The sequence below is a fragment of the Anabas testudineus genome, chromosome 24 (assembly GCF_900324465.2).
Source record: "Anabas testudineus chromosome 24, fAnaTes1.2, whole genome shotgun sequence".
NCBI classification, from domain to species: Eukaryota; Metazoa; Chordata; class Actinopteri; order Anabantiformes; family Anabantidae; genus Anabas; species Anabas testudineus.
In genome coordinates this window covers 6,720,193-6,733,959 of record NC_046632.1, presented here as the reverse complement: position 1 = coordinate 6,733,959, position 13,767 = coordinate 6,720,193, and the positions used below count along the sequence as shown (strand labels likewise).

Sequence of the window (13,767 nt, the reverse complement as noted above, 5' to 3'; positions counted from 1 at the left end):
TCGGATGGCAGCCACTGCAGAAACCTGCCACAGGAGAGGTTAAACACAACCTCCGCAGTGGGAATGCATGCACGACTGACTCTACAGTTACAGTAATGTCTCTCTGATAGGAGGCGTGACATGATATGCATTATCTGTTGGAATATGATCTCTTATTCACAGTGTATATTGGTGGTCAGATGCTGCCTGATTGATTTTTATATACACACACTGATATGCCTCACGAAGGATTCAGTATATTGGGTAGATATACAATATAATGCAGGGAAAACCTGTTAAGATGAGCTGCAAGTGCTGTATGTAAGATATAAATGAATTGCTGTCACCCAAACACGCTGGATTCAAGTACCTTTATTCATTATTTCTTGCTCATTATGGGTGATTAAAATGCTGAGAAGCTTGGCCTGAACCTTGGTTTGGTCTTTGGCAAGAGAGCCAGAGGTGTATGTTAATAATAGATGCATTTCTGGGTAAAGAGAGACAGAGAACGGGGGGTGGAGAAGAGGCGAAGCAGAGAGGGGTAGAAGGTTTTGTGAAACAAATACACAGTGGAGGGTGGGAGGCAGAGAGGCTGGGTTGAGGATGAAGAAATAGAGAGAGAGCAAAAGGTGCAGAGAAGAAAGAAAGACAGCTCAGAGACTGAGGAAAAGAGACGAGAGGAAGAGGGCACAGGGAGCTGAGAGTGAGAAACAATGTAGGGCGAAACTGAATGAGGAGCACAGGAGACAGAAAAAAAGAGCATCCTTTGTAAGCCAGCCATGCAGCCTCTGGCTCTTCAGTATTCAGTGCACCTTCACAAAGGCAAGGGGGGCAGAGGTGGGGTGAGTGTGGGTGATGGACCTCTGCTGGAGGTCTGGCAACGAGCAGAGTGGAGTGAGTCCTGCGGCCAGATCAGAACCACACGCTCCCCTTCAGAACGCTGCACGAGCCTGACCTGCTTTCCAAACCCCTATAATGTGTTTCCTGGCCCTGGTTTAGTTTTCCTCCTCCCTTGCCACCATCTAAGCCCCTCTCCCCAGCCCACCTCGCCCCTCCTTCTTTCTGCCTTGGTGTCTTGCATCATGCTGACTCATTCCTCTCGATTGCAAGAATCCCACCATGCTCCCCCACCAACCCTCCTACACCACCACCACCCACGCGTCCACTGACACACTTGAGAACTGAACCTGTCTGACCCAACATCTACAAACAGACTGCCCAGTCCCCCCACAGTCCGGGCTGATTTGATATGCTGCTCAAATGCCACTGGAGTTACAGTGATTGTCAGAATCATTGATTTGATGCCCCCCACCCCCCACCCTCCTCCTTCTCAACAGCAGCGTTCCTGTTTCATTGATTAAATTAATTCTCTGCTGTCACTGCTAATGGGCTTTTCATTCCTTTGTGTGACTTTGAGTTGGTTTCCACAGGACAAGTTCCTGTTTAGTCTGTGTTTTAATGACAATTATGATGTGGCAAAATCTCACTGGGACATTGATGTGTCCAATTTGTGGTGAATTGTCTTATTAAAATAGACTGATGGGCTTATTTTAACTAACCAAAGAGCCTGTTAGAAACGCAGTTAGAGGGGAGTAATAGGGATCCTTAATCGAAGAAGACTGAGGTCCTTCAACAAGTGTGTTAGCGTCTTTTGCTGTGTATGCTGCAGCTCTGTGTTTCATTATCTCAGCATGCAGTCTTAGTCAGAGTCATATGTGAGGCAGTGTTTCCCTGGCAAGCACTGTGCCTGGCAGTAGATGTGGAGAGAACCAGGGGCCAGATAGCAAATGTAACCACTGGTATCCATATCAAGGGGGAGCAAACAGAAGGGAGGTGGCACAGTGTAAAATATGCACAGGCAATTCCAAAGAGTATGCATTATTGAGAGGAGTAAATGGGTCCTGGATGAACATCATGGCTCATTAATAGTGAATGTGATCACTGTTTCTGGGAATACATCAGTCTGGGCAAGGGGGGAGATAATTGAAATGGTCAAATCTGAACTAAAGACTTCCTTGTTTACTCAGCACCAACTGTTACAGTCTAGTCAAACTCGTGACTACAGCTGATAACTATTGCTGCCAAGTGTCCTTTTACGATGTTAATTGCACACACACACTGCAAACTACTTTACTTTCCACTTGACCAGTGTTATCCTGTGTCTGACTTTGACAGTTCAAGAGGTTTGGAGATGGGTTGCAGTCATTCATTTTTTATGATCTCAGCTTTTGAGTCAACTGTACTTCAATTACCAACAGGATTTGAACAAAGCCAGGGACAGAAAATGAGCGAGCATTTTTGAAATCCCATTAGGATGTGGATGAGTTGGCTGACTGAAGGTCACACAACAGGGGGTGCTGACTGAGTGACTGCCACTGTTTGACATGCAGACTTATTAAGTGACACAGCATCATCCTGCAGCAGAGACACCAGATTTTGTTTGACGTGAACCCAGATTATCGTGGTGCCCCCCTGAGGGGTTCCCACGCTGAATGAACAGATGCTTCTTCCTCTTCCTCTCCTGTCCTGCCGCCTCCTCTCTTTCAGTTACATATGCTCCAGGGTGATGGACGACAAAGAGGCTGGCTGCAGTTTACACCAGACATACCAGGCACCATTAGGGACCATTTTCTGCCCATTTGCCTGATAGCTGCTATCGCTTATGAAAGTGATTTGCTCTCTGTCTGCACACTGAGCATCCCCAGTGATGGATCTCTGATTGATTTGCCAGTTTTGGAGATCACTAAGAGAACGGTGCAGGAACCAAGCAGATGTGCCCGTCAGCTCTCAACTATCTATCAGCTGCTGGTGAAGGGGGGGACAGTTTAAGCCTCTTTAAGGATCCCATTCACAGTGACTTACTAAAAGTGCTTATGCTAATCTTGTTATCGCTTCAGGCTTCTGGTAATGGAGGATAGGAAGCTGTTGGGAGGTCGTGGGCCACATTATTTGGCAGATACTTCAAGTGGTCCCAAACCATGCACTCCATGTCCCAAATTATTACATGTTACTGCGTGCATCCTTGCTTTTCACTTGGCCACTGATGAATAATTTCTTAATTCTCACACACAGAAATCTGCATGGCTTCAGGGCTTTCATAACCAGCTCACACTAGGATTATGAATGGACTGTGTTTCTGAGTGCTAATCTTATTTATTGCTCACAGTGATCTCATCTACGTGCACTTGTTAAGTTGAGATATCCAACCATGGTGTCCCATTTAACATGAATTACATGCTAATTGAGCACATAAAGCGTACGTGCTAACACACAGGGATATGGACAGAAAAATAACAACTCAGTGGCCCCGCAGCTATTGTTTGATCAGTTGTCAGCCACTCTTGCTGATGGCACTGAGCCACTGAGGGTAAAACTGAGAATGTCATGTCGCTCATTCATCTTCTGTGATCAACTGTGATCATGGTTGGAAATTGCAGGTCTACCACATGCACAACCGACAAGCCCATGATTGGAAATGTTGATACTTCTGAAGAGATTTCACTTTTAGTAAGCAGGTGGAGCAAAGTGACGACATGATGAGGATCCTGAAATGAAGCATTCATCAGATAAAGACTGATTTATGATTGACATTTGGTGGCGCATGGATGAGAAATCCAGGTGCATTGGAGAGAAAGAAAAACTGAGCAGGTTAGACTACAGTAAAAGACAGTACTGGCCTCACACAATCTGGACCAATCAAACTGAAACAAAGAGGAAAGAACAGTACATCAGTCTTTGAACATCTGCCACAAAAATCTAAAGTAAACCCAAAGCTATTGAAAGCACTGAACAGACAATAGACCAGACCAGATTATCCAGGGACAGAGAGGAACCATGAACTGAAAACGACACTAAATCCAGAGTGAATGATCGCAACCTGGCTACTGAGACTGTGGACAAACCTGGCAACGTCAAGACAACAGTGTTTGTCTTCCAAAAACTCGACAATGAAGCAGAATGCCTATGTCTATGTAAAGACAGAAAAAACAAGTTATTTACCATAATAAAACTCAGCTACCAGGAATTGGTATTAGCTTCAAAATGTAGGAGGAAAAAGAAAGAAATATAGGAAAAAGAAAGAAAAAGCAGGTTTGCTGTACAAATCTGTATCTGATTTGTCTCTAATCTTTGCTTTTTCTAAATGAAATATTTGATTATTTAACCTCTTTCATTTTAATGAAATATTCCAAGCAATTAAAATTAAAATAAGTCACTAACAGCTCTTTGTAAGGGGTCTTATGTAAATAAGGTGTAACAGCTTTTATCTCTAACTATACAGTGTATTTTATAGGATGCGCTCTTCCTCTTTCTTGACTTTGTGAATAATAATAACTGTGTTACATACCTTGTACAAGCTGCTTTGACAAAAGTGTAGATAATTATGGCCTTGCCGTTAAAGCAAAATTGAGTTTGACAGACACAGAAAGAGGACGAGATACTAGACAGATGTGCGCACAGAGAGAGAGAGACGAGGCTGAGGAAGAGGAAGGAGAGAAAGGCGATCTATATATAGGAGAGACAGACTCGGAGAGAAAAAGAGCTGATAAGGGAACCAGAGGTGAGAAAGAGGGTGAGATGCAGAAAGAGAAGAAACCTGAAAGATGAATTACAACCTATTCTGTGACACTTCAACTAATAAAGACAGGAAATAAATAACTAAATAAATAAACTGTGGCTTGGCCTTTAAAAGCATGACTCACTCACTCCTTGTCCTTCTGATGAGGAGTGAGTGTTGTACACAGGTTGAAAATCTGCTGTAGCAATGTTGACAGGGTGGAGCACTGAGCTCCATGTCTGCAGCGGCAGTCCTGGTATTCAGGGGGTATCTCAGTCTCTCTCACTCACACACACACACACACACACACACTCTCACTCTCTCCTCTGTTACCTTGGCAACATATTTTCTGCATGGAAATAGCATCTCTAGCTGTGCCCACCGCAAAAAAGGCACTTCAAGAGATTTAAACATGTCGAGAACAGATTTAAGTTCAGACCTACAGACGGGGTGAAATTGAGTTATACTGTACGGTTCTGCATGTCTTACCATCAAATTGGCTGTGTGACAGAGCAATGGACGGTTTAGATATAACAATCATTGGCAAGCCTTTAGTATATGTAACCAAGGATGTAGTGAAATATATACAGTGACCTCAGTATTCAGATTTTCAGTAAAAAATGTGGGTTTTAGTGCAAACTGATGTGCAAAAATGGCAATTTGATCAACTTGTACATCATAAAGTGTGCAAAAAACAATGTCTTGAGTGTTTCTGAGGCCACTGTCTCTACATAAAATTTGTATTTGCAATAATCGTATCTTAAATTGGCTGAAAATGTACAAAAAAATGTAACACTTAATAAACTAATTGAATGTTAAACATAGCATACACAGTATTGTGTTTACACTGGTGTTTGCCTCTGAATTTTCTTATATATAACACTACATGACTATGTCATTCAATTCTTGACAAGCAGAGCACAAGCCAGAGAAAGATCTTTGCTGGAGTGTTATTAAGAAATGTGAAATAAATAATAAAGCACAGAGGGCTGAAGGTTGATCTGTATGGATTCCAGATTTAGTCTCCAGTCACAGATGACGGGTTTAGTGCAGCAACTGTGAGTATCTTCCTGCTGAGGCTGCCTGGTATGCTCCAGTGTGATAAACCTTTGTTTGCTTGCTGTCGAGATATATAGAGAGAGAGACAGACAAGGAGAGAGACCCAAACTAATGAAAGGAAATCCAGGTGTTCAGATTGTAGGTGAGATCACATACAGCTGCAAAAAAGCTAAGACTTGGCAGAGAGAGAAAGCGAGAAAAGGAATAACATCCTGGTAAACACGCAGCACAGGATTAAAAAAATGATAAAAAATAAAAACACAAGTGCCCTGACTCCTGGGCGAGAGAAGCCATAATGAAATAAGCATCTGAAAGAGAGCAGGTGTTGGAGGCTTGACAAACTTCAGCTGCATAACAAGTAGCGCATTTACTCTCTGCCTTTGTCAATCACAACAACCAATCCTGTGAATAAATGCTCCCTTAGAAAAAAAAAAAAAAAAAAGACAGACAGACATCCAAGTGGAATCATGCCTGAATCAGCCTTTGCATCTCTGACTCTCTCCCACACACAAAGTTGGTCTCAGGTAAAGTGCGCCTAGTTCCAAATTTCAAGCAGCAGGACTGAGCTGTTTTGAAGTCTAAAAAAGCCAATAAGACATTCAAGCTAAATCAATGTAGTTCCCCAGCAGAAACACAAAGCAGCAGCGTTGCCTTCTCTTTTTCTTCTCCTCTTTGGATTGCTCTGACAGTGTTCAGGTGTTTAAAGACACTACTATTCTACCACACACACAGGTTTCATATAATGGCAGCCACAGTCTGGAGATCAGTACCATGGACAGCACCATAACCTGGCTGGAGGCTGGGGGTTATTACAGATCAATGCCAGTAGGGGGCTGTGAAAGCAGGTCTGGATTCTGCAGCAGGATGACCGGGATCAGGCCAGACCTTAGGGGGACGCTGAGGCAGACAGCTGTGCTAATCCTGCTGGCTGAGCAGAAAAGAGACAGACTTACATGTGGACTCACAAACCGCAACTGGAGGCCCAAGAAGGAAGTAAGGACATCCACCGGAGCTCGAGCAGCTTTTAGAACGGGGGGTTATTCTGAGTTAAACATGGATGAAGTCGTATTTGGGAGTTGCTTTTCCATTACTAATAAATACACATATACAAGTCAAGTGACGAATATTGTGACATAATTATCAATATAACTGGGTAAGAGTGACAGGATCTTGTAAACATTAAGTCTTTTTTACAACACTAAAAGTAATGGCCAGAAACGCTCGATACTGAAGGATAGAGGGCCCTTCATCTTGATAATGGGCTAATCATCATCAACATCACAAATACAAATAATGTCTGCATGCTGAAACACTCATATAGAACTGACAACAGACAGAAAAATATTTGCACACTTTCACCATTACTGTAGAACAATGCATGTCTGAATACAACAAAGATGATCAGGGGTCAGTCAAAAATATAACACTTGGTGTATTTTGACAGGGTTGGAATGACCCATTTTATTGTGGGCAGCTGAGATACATGGGTGTAAATATCAACAAAGGAAGTTAATGGTTGACATCTGTACATTACATTCTAACAAAGAAGTGATGGTCTCGCAGTCAATTCGATGCACTTTCAGATACTTTCATCCGAGACAGGCTCTGAGTAGATTTATATTACTCATTCATCTGTGTAAAGACAGTTCATAGAAAATATAAAGCAACGCATGACTAAAAGTTTAATTGGTTAACACTTTAAATCACACCTCTGTCTATGTCTACTTAATTTCAATACAGCCATACAATACAAGTATACAAGGTTATTTTGTGGTTAGAGAAAATACAACCAAAGAGGGTATGGAAATGCAAACATACAGCTCTTTTTAAACTTCTCATACATGTGAAACAGGTCACACAAGGCCTTTTGTATCATAAGTATGATCTCATAATGCAGGAGGAAAAAAATTGTCCTAACCATTGCCTGAGTCAAGTGTACAATGTGCACACTTGAGGAAAATAAAAGCTACGTGAGAAAATAAAAATACTAATAGACTGCTGTCTCCTCTGCTCACTCTGGTAAAAATAAGTCTCTGATGTTTGTCCATGGGTTCCATCTTCTGGCGGCTGAGTGCCACTGGAGAAAGAAAGGGACTGTGGCGGCCCAGGCTTTGGGGAAAAGTCGCGTGTTCCTCATCCAATATGACAGCAGACGAAAGGGGAAACAGGAGAACTAGCTGGATTTCATTGTTTTTAAAGTCTTTCAATCTTTCCGATTTTTTATATAAATCAATGAGTCTCAAGCTTTTCATTCTGTCTTCAAAGGAGGTTTCACGTGTGCCGCTGGGAGGCTGTTTTTTTCTTCTGAGTGGCTTGACACTGGTGGTTGGGTTCTCATTGGTTATTTTTGGCTTTGGCGTGTGTGAGAATGTGAGACTTTAGGTTGGTTGACTGGGCAAACTTTTTATTGCAGCCGTCGAAAGGGCAGACATAGGGTCGGTCTCCAGTGTGGATCCGCACGTGTGTGCGCAGGTTGAAGTCCAGAGAAAACCTTTTCCCACAGCCCTCAAAAGTACACTAAAAGAAATAAGAGGAGCATAGAGTTAGTTTTCATGTTGACCTTACAGTGTGATAGCTAACTTCTTAACTTCAAATAGTTTGTTTAACTTGTTCCTTAAACATTTCCGCACTACAACATAGCAATGGCACTGCATCTTGTAGTTGAGTGTACAATAGGCAGAAGTGTCTGTATTTAAATGGTTTGGAAGGTTATGTCATTTTAACCTCAAGCCAAACACAAAGGAAAAAAAGCAACTTGCAAATGGACTTCTACCAGATCCAGCTCAGATACCGTATCTTCTGCACAACTTCAAAACCCACTGGGAGAGTTACAGAAGTGTAGCAGTTGTAGTTCTGATTTTTCTGTGTAGTTAAATCCTTTCTTTTTTTATACATACCTAGTGCTTTGTTGAACTGTAGCCTAAAAAGTCTACAAACACCATTGATCAAAGGTTTGTGGCTGTGTTTTGGGTAAAAAGTATTTCACTCATCCTTGTTATTATTTTGTATAGCTATATTTCACATACACTGCATGGTAGCAGAAGGAAAACACTAGTGTTTCTTTCTGAAAGTCTGCAGGGGTGTTAGGATTAATGGGCAGCTGTGTTTCGGGAGGTACAGCAGTTGTCTCTTAATCATGGGATCAGTGATTCGATTCCCAGCTCCTTGAGTCACATGTCAAAGTGTCCTTGGGCAAGATACTGAACCCCAAGTTGCCCCTGGTGAGTCAGTTCATCAGTGCCGTGTGTATGTGTGTGTGTGTGTGTGTGTAAATGGGTGAATGAGACACAGTGTAAAAGCACTTTGAGTACCAGTAAGGCAGAAAAGCACTTGAGTATAAGTGAAGACCATTTACCATTAATGACAACTACCTGGATTGAATGTTGGATTGAAAACGAGTATCAGAAGTGAGACAGCTATGCAAGAACAACAGTTTCTTACGGCAAAGACTTTTTCACAATATTCTCAATTTAGATTTAGGTTAAGAAAAACAGAATATTTTCAAATATCTTTAAATATTTTTAGTTGAAACATTTTAAAATGTTTAGCTCACTGTGAAGCTTAATAGCTGCAGAAATTAATCTTCAATGCCAATTGTCATCAGCTAACAAGAAGCAGTCTCCTTTTTTCTGTCTTGACACATTATGTCAAATATTTCTAAGAATTTTAAAGGTAAATCTGCCACTGTTAACTCTGTAAACTGTGTATGTGTGAGAGGGGAAAACTTCACAGGCATAGCAACAGTAATTAAGGGAGAGGAGCTTAGTGAACAGTCAACTGAAAAGGATTTTAGATGTCAAAAATAACAATTAAAATATTTCAGTGACAGTAATTGCAGAGAATCCAGCACATTCAAATAGTCTCAAACTTTGAGTTCCTGCAAAGTGTTGAATGCTCCCAGCTAATGTGGTAGGGGACCTTTGATCTCTCCAACATGGCATTTGGTTCTTGGTGGGTGTTAATATTTTAACCTTGTGAGTGAGCCATTACTTATTATCCTGTTCTCCTTAGCCTGAATTTGATTTCAAACTGTGATGAGCTTAAGTGCTTAAAATGTAAAAATAGAATAAGTGGATCTGTGCGTGGGGTGTGTGTGAAGTTATTCCAGATGCCAACCTGGAAGGGTTTCTCTCCTGTGTGAACAAGTTGGTGGCGTTTGAGTTTGGAGCTCTCAACAAAGGCCTTGCCACACTCTGCGCAGACGTGCACGCGGGGTCCGTGGGTGTGGAGGTGCTTCCTCATGGCAGAGTTATCCCTGAACATCTTTGTGCAGCCCTAGAAACGAAATAAAAGTGTGACAGAGTTGACAAACGACAACAAAAACTGAATAATTCAAGTCCCGCAACGGTTCACCAAAGCAGTTTTTTTATCGCCATCTTCTAGAACTTATTTTAGTTGTGAAAATTGAACGAAGTGGAACTGTCTTTTTTCTTCTCTGAAGGGGTAACGTACAGTTAATAACATCACACTCCAATAGCAGACTGCTCACAGAGCAAACAGAAGCTTTTACATTAACTAAACATGTAGGGTTCAGACAGGGCCTGGTTGTTCTTGTAAGTACATGGAAATCAATATATTTAAGTGCTTTCTTTGATTTAAATAATTTTTTAGAGAAATGTACAATCATACAGAAAGCTGTAATGTAATGCAGTTAAACCTAACGGGACCTATGAACTCCCATAGTGAAGTGGCAAGGTTTTTTGGGGATAATATCGTTAAAACTCACTTTATGAGGACAAGCTATTGTCCGGGGAGCATCGTCCTCTTTGACTTTTCTGGGCTTCATTCTGTTTTAAGAATAAAACAAAAACATGGGTCAAGAGTTTTGACAAACAAAATAAGACTACTCCACCTGTTTAAAAAACTACCCATGTCATCTACTAGTCCAGGTTTAATGTTGATTTTTTTAGTTAATGAATAACCAATATCAGCAGGAGGTTGTCTGCTACTGTAGAAACATCCTCACTTGACATTTCACCTCCAGACATGACATGTTTACAAAAAAGCAAAACACAGTGAAAAGATTATATTATGTTATTATGGTATGCTCACCATAATTTAGACCCGTTTTCCATATCATTGAGCTGTACTTATAAGTCTAAAGACCTAAAAGAATTGATTAAACAATCCGATTAAACAGTTGATTAATCGGAAACTGTTTGACAACACTGAGGTTGTCTTTGTCACTGGATACACACTAGTGTATCTCCCATCTTTTCCTTTAACGTTTCATAACATTTAACATTTTTAATTTCAACCACAATATAAAGCGTATACTGACCTGCATATAACTGTAAATCGTTCAATCACATGACTTCCTCAGGGAACGGGTGTGTTTACAGGGGATGCTAAGACCCTGACAAACTCACCTGGCAAATTCAGCCAGCTGTTTGGGGTCTGAAAGGTCAATGCCCGGGATGCCACCAGGGGGCAACTTCTTCCCCGTCATGTACTCAGAGTAGTCTGGAGGGGAGTTCTCCCCGACGATCTGCTCCTCCACCACTGACTCATGGTCAATGTCTGTATTGTCATCTAGAAGTACATTACAGAGACTGAACCGATAACACATTGGTGTTTCCCTAGCTACAAGCCTGAGGGGGTAGAAAACATCTGCAGCTGCCTTTCCCCCCCAGATGATCTAGAAGTCACATTATTGTTTTATTACTTTGGAATTACACGGGTACACACAATGCTGCATTGTTTGACTGTTAATTTGACTTTTTAACATTACATCGCCAGTTTTCCTGTCAACCATACATGAAGGAGAAACCTGACAGGAGCGCAATGTAGAAAATCAAGCAGAGGCTTTAAAAAAGGATCACAATAAAAATAATTCATAAAAACCTACATCATTTCAACTTGATCACACTTTGGCACCAATGAGACTTCATTATACAACTTTCAAATAGCACTACATTACTTTAAAACACTTGAGTAATGAATCCAAAATAACATTTTTGACATATGGTTGAATAACACAGGAAGGTGTGTGTCCTCATTCAGTCAGAGTGTCTGTGTATTAAAATGACTCCTTCTTCCCACCAGCCAGCAGAGAGCACTAAAAATAGCTGCTGTCCACTAAAAACACAGCTGAAATAGGCGCACTACAAACCAACAGTTGGTGAACACGCTCTTTTTACATTCAATTGAGCGGTGAAATCTAATTAAAATGTGTGAAATTACTGGACGCCTTAATAAGCCATCACTCTGTGGAGGCTGATTAGCACTAATACCCTGCACACATCATTAGCGTGTCAGTGCACAGGTTCGCTAGCAGCTAGCTGCTAGCTGCTGCTGCAGGCGCAGAGCTGTATGGTTCACTACCACCAACAGAAACAAGAGCTAACTGCTAAATCATTTACGAGCTAAAATAGTATCTCGCTCAAAATTTCACGCATGTGAAACTTTCACCGCCTACATAATGCTCCGGTGCCCTAGCTGCTGTTGTGCAGCAAGTGCGCCACACTTCTGCGGCCTGCAGATAGCCCAAACCCAGCTGTCTGTCTCTCCTCCAAGCACCGCCGCCATCTCTGCCTGGCCGCCACTATCGCCATTTTTTCGGGGCCGCCGCCATACTTACTAGTCTCGGGGAATATGGCGGCGCCCAGCAACACCTAAAACATGGCCTCCCTTCAAAACAAAAACATTTCGATATGACAGAGTGGGGTTTTACAGCGAAAACCTGCACTATTTGTCGCGTCTCACAGCAATGCGACGGACCACTCCAGGAAATAGTCTGGTGCAGCAGGACAACGCCCTGGCAACGAGGCCTCATGCAACGGCTAACAACGGAGCTGACAGACACGGCGGGGCTAACGTTCACGTTACTTACCCGATGCCCACATCGTAACAGAAAATTCCCCCTCCAGTGTCTTTATTTGCACCTGCTTCTGTTCCCATTTTCTTCCGCCAGCTTCTGCGCCGCTTAAATAGCTCTTTTTGCCCGCTTTCTTCCCACCAGTGCCGCCTCCCCGTTTCACCCGACCCACTGAGCTCTTTCCACCCACAGTTACCAAAGTCTGCTCGATGTACTCGTCCTCCACCCCCGGAGCCGGTACCGGGATGAGGATCTGGTCCTCGAAACCGCTGCCGCCGTCCGTGTGCAGGTCCGAGTCGTCCCCACCGACCACCTCTTCCCGGGTCTGGACCAGGATCACCTCCTGGTGGTGGTGGATGGAGCTGGGGTCGTCTGTGACCAGCGGCTGCAGCGCGATCATGGGCTGCCCGTCGTCGTCGTCGTCATCCCCGCCGACCACCGTGGTCTCGATAGTCTCCACCGGTATCGTTTCCACTTCTATCTCGTGGAGCTCCACGATCTCGGCCGGCATCTCCGAGCCGTCTGTCTCAATGTACAGCGTATCTCCGGATGCCATGTTGAATTCCGCCAGCTTGCCTCTCTCATTCACGCCGTGTTGTGCTCCTTGTCGGACCTCAAACACAGTCACACACCCCCTGCTCTGCTCCGCTGCTCTGCTCCGCTGCTCTGCTCTCCCTCTTCTTCGATAACAACTCTCTTCACTCTGGCCACCGCCAGTTCTCGTCGCCACTGTGCTCGCTTATACCGAAAACATCGCGAGAGTTTGGGTGAGCGTAACTAGCTTCGGTACTTGGTGTTTCATGGGGGTACCCTAAGGTTTCAGATAATAGAAATGTCTTAAAGGAAAACAAAAGTCAGATGTGCATATTAACACTGACAGATGTTCTACGTTTTGTAATTAATTCTTCAGTCTATACTGGTCATAAATAGATCCTTTCGCCGAAGCCTTCACAGTAATGTAACAGTAATGCTGGATAGCTGGATATCTAAAGCTACTCTGAGGCTTCATCAGTCTAAGATAATCAAATGAAGAGGATATCTTAGTGTAAAATTTCCTTTGTGCTTCCCTAACTAGTAGTAACTAAAAGAGGGTTTTTGTGTTGAAAGGACTGCTCTTGGCACAGTATATTATTTTATTATTATTCTTCAGATAAACCTTATCAAGACACTATTTTGCAGAGTTTGAACCCCATCACTTATTGGCAGCATCAATGTTTATATTGGAATCTGACTTTTGTTTTAATACACCATTGAAGTATTCAGCTTGAATGTGATCAGGTGGAAAAGCAGACATCACAATTCATTTTCAAATGTTTCTTTAATTGAAACATTGATATTTATTAAGAGTTCTAGAGTT

General features: G+C 42.5%; 1 protein-coding gene across 2 annotated transcripts; it reads right to left on the bottom strand.

Moving 5' to 3' along the window:
• Nucleotides 1-7,024: 7,024 nt before the first annotated feature.
• On the bottom strand, nucleotides 7,025-13,146 carry yy1b (YY1 transcription factor b). 2 transcript variants are annotated; one of them, XM_026341719.1, is made up of 5 exons: nucleotides 12,426-13,146; nucleotides 10,963-11,125; nucleotides 10,320-10,380; nucleotides 9,710-9,868; nucleotides 7,025-8,110 (listed from the first exon to the last, which is right to left on the bottom strand). In XM_026341719.1, exons 1-5 carry the CDS (start codon nucleotides 12,964-12,966, stop codon nucleotides 7,928-7,930), a joined length of 1,107 nt encoding a protein of 368 aa, XP_026197504.1. In that variant the 5' UTR covers nucleotides 12,967-13,146; the 3' UTR covers nucleotides 7,025-7,927. The 2 variants fall into 2 exon arrangements, with proteins under 2 accessions (XP_026197504.1, XP_026197506.1); XM_026341721.1 differs by having other exon boundaries at nucleotides 10,963-11,113.
• Between the last annotated feature and the right edge of the window lie 621 nt (nucleotides 13,147-13,767).

Bases quoted from the DNA above. Each gene is read 5' to 3' on its own strand.
- yy1b (XM_026341719.1), bottom strand. From the start codon at position 12,966: ATGGCATCCGGAGATACGCTGTACATTGAGACAGACGGCTCGGAGATG. The intron at 10,381-10,962 runs GTGAGTTTGTCA...TTCTTAAAACAG, and splicing joins CAGCTGGCTGAATTTGCCAG to AATGAAGCCCAGAAAAGTCA. The intron at 9,869-10,319 runs GTGAGTTTTAAC...TTTCGTTTCTAG, and splicing joins CAATAGCTTGTCCTCATAAA to GGCTGCACAAAGATGTTCAG.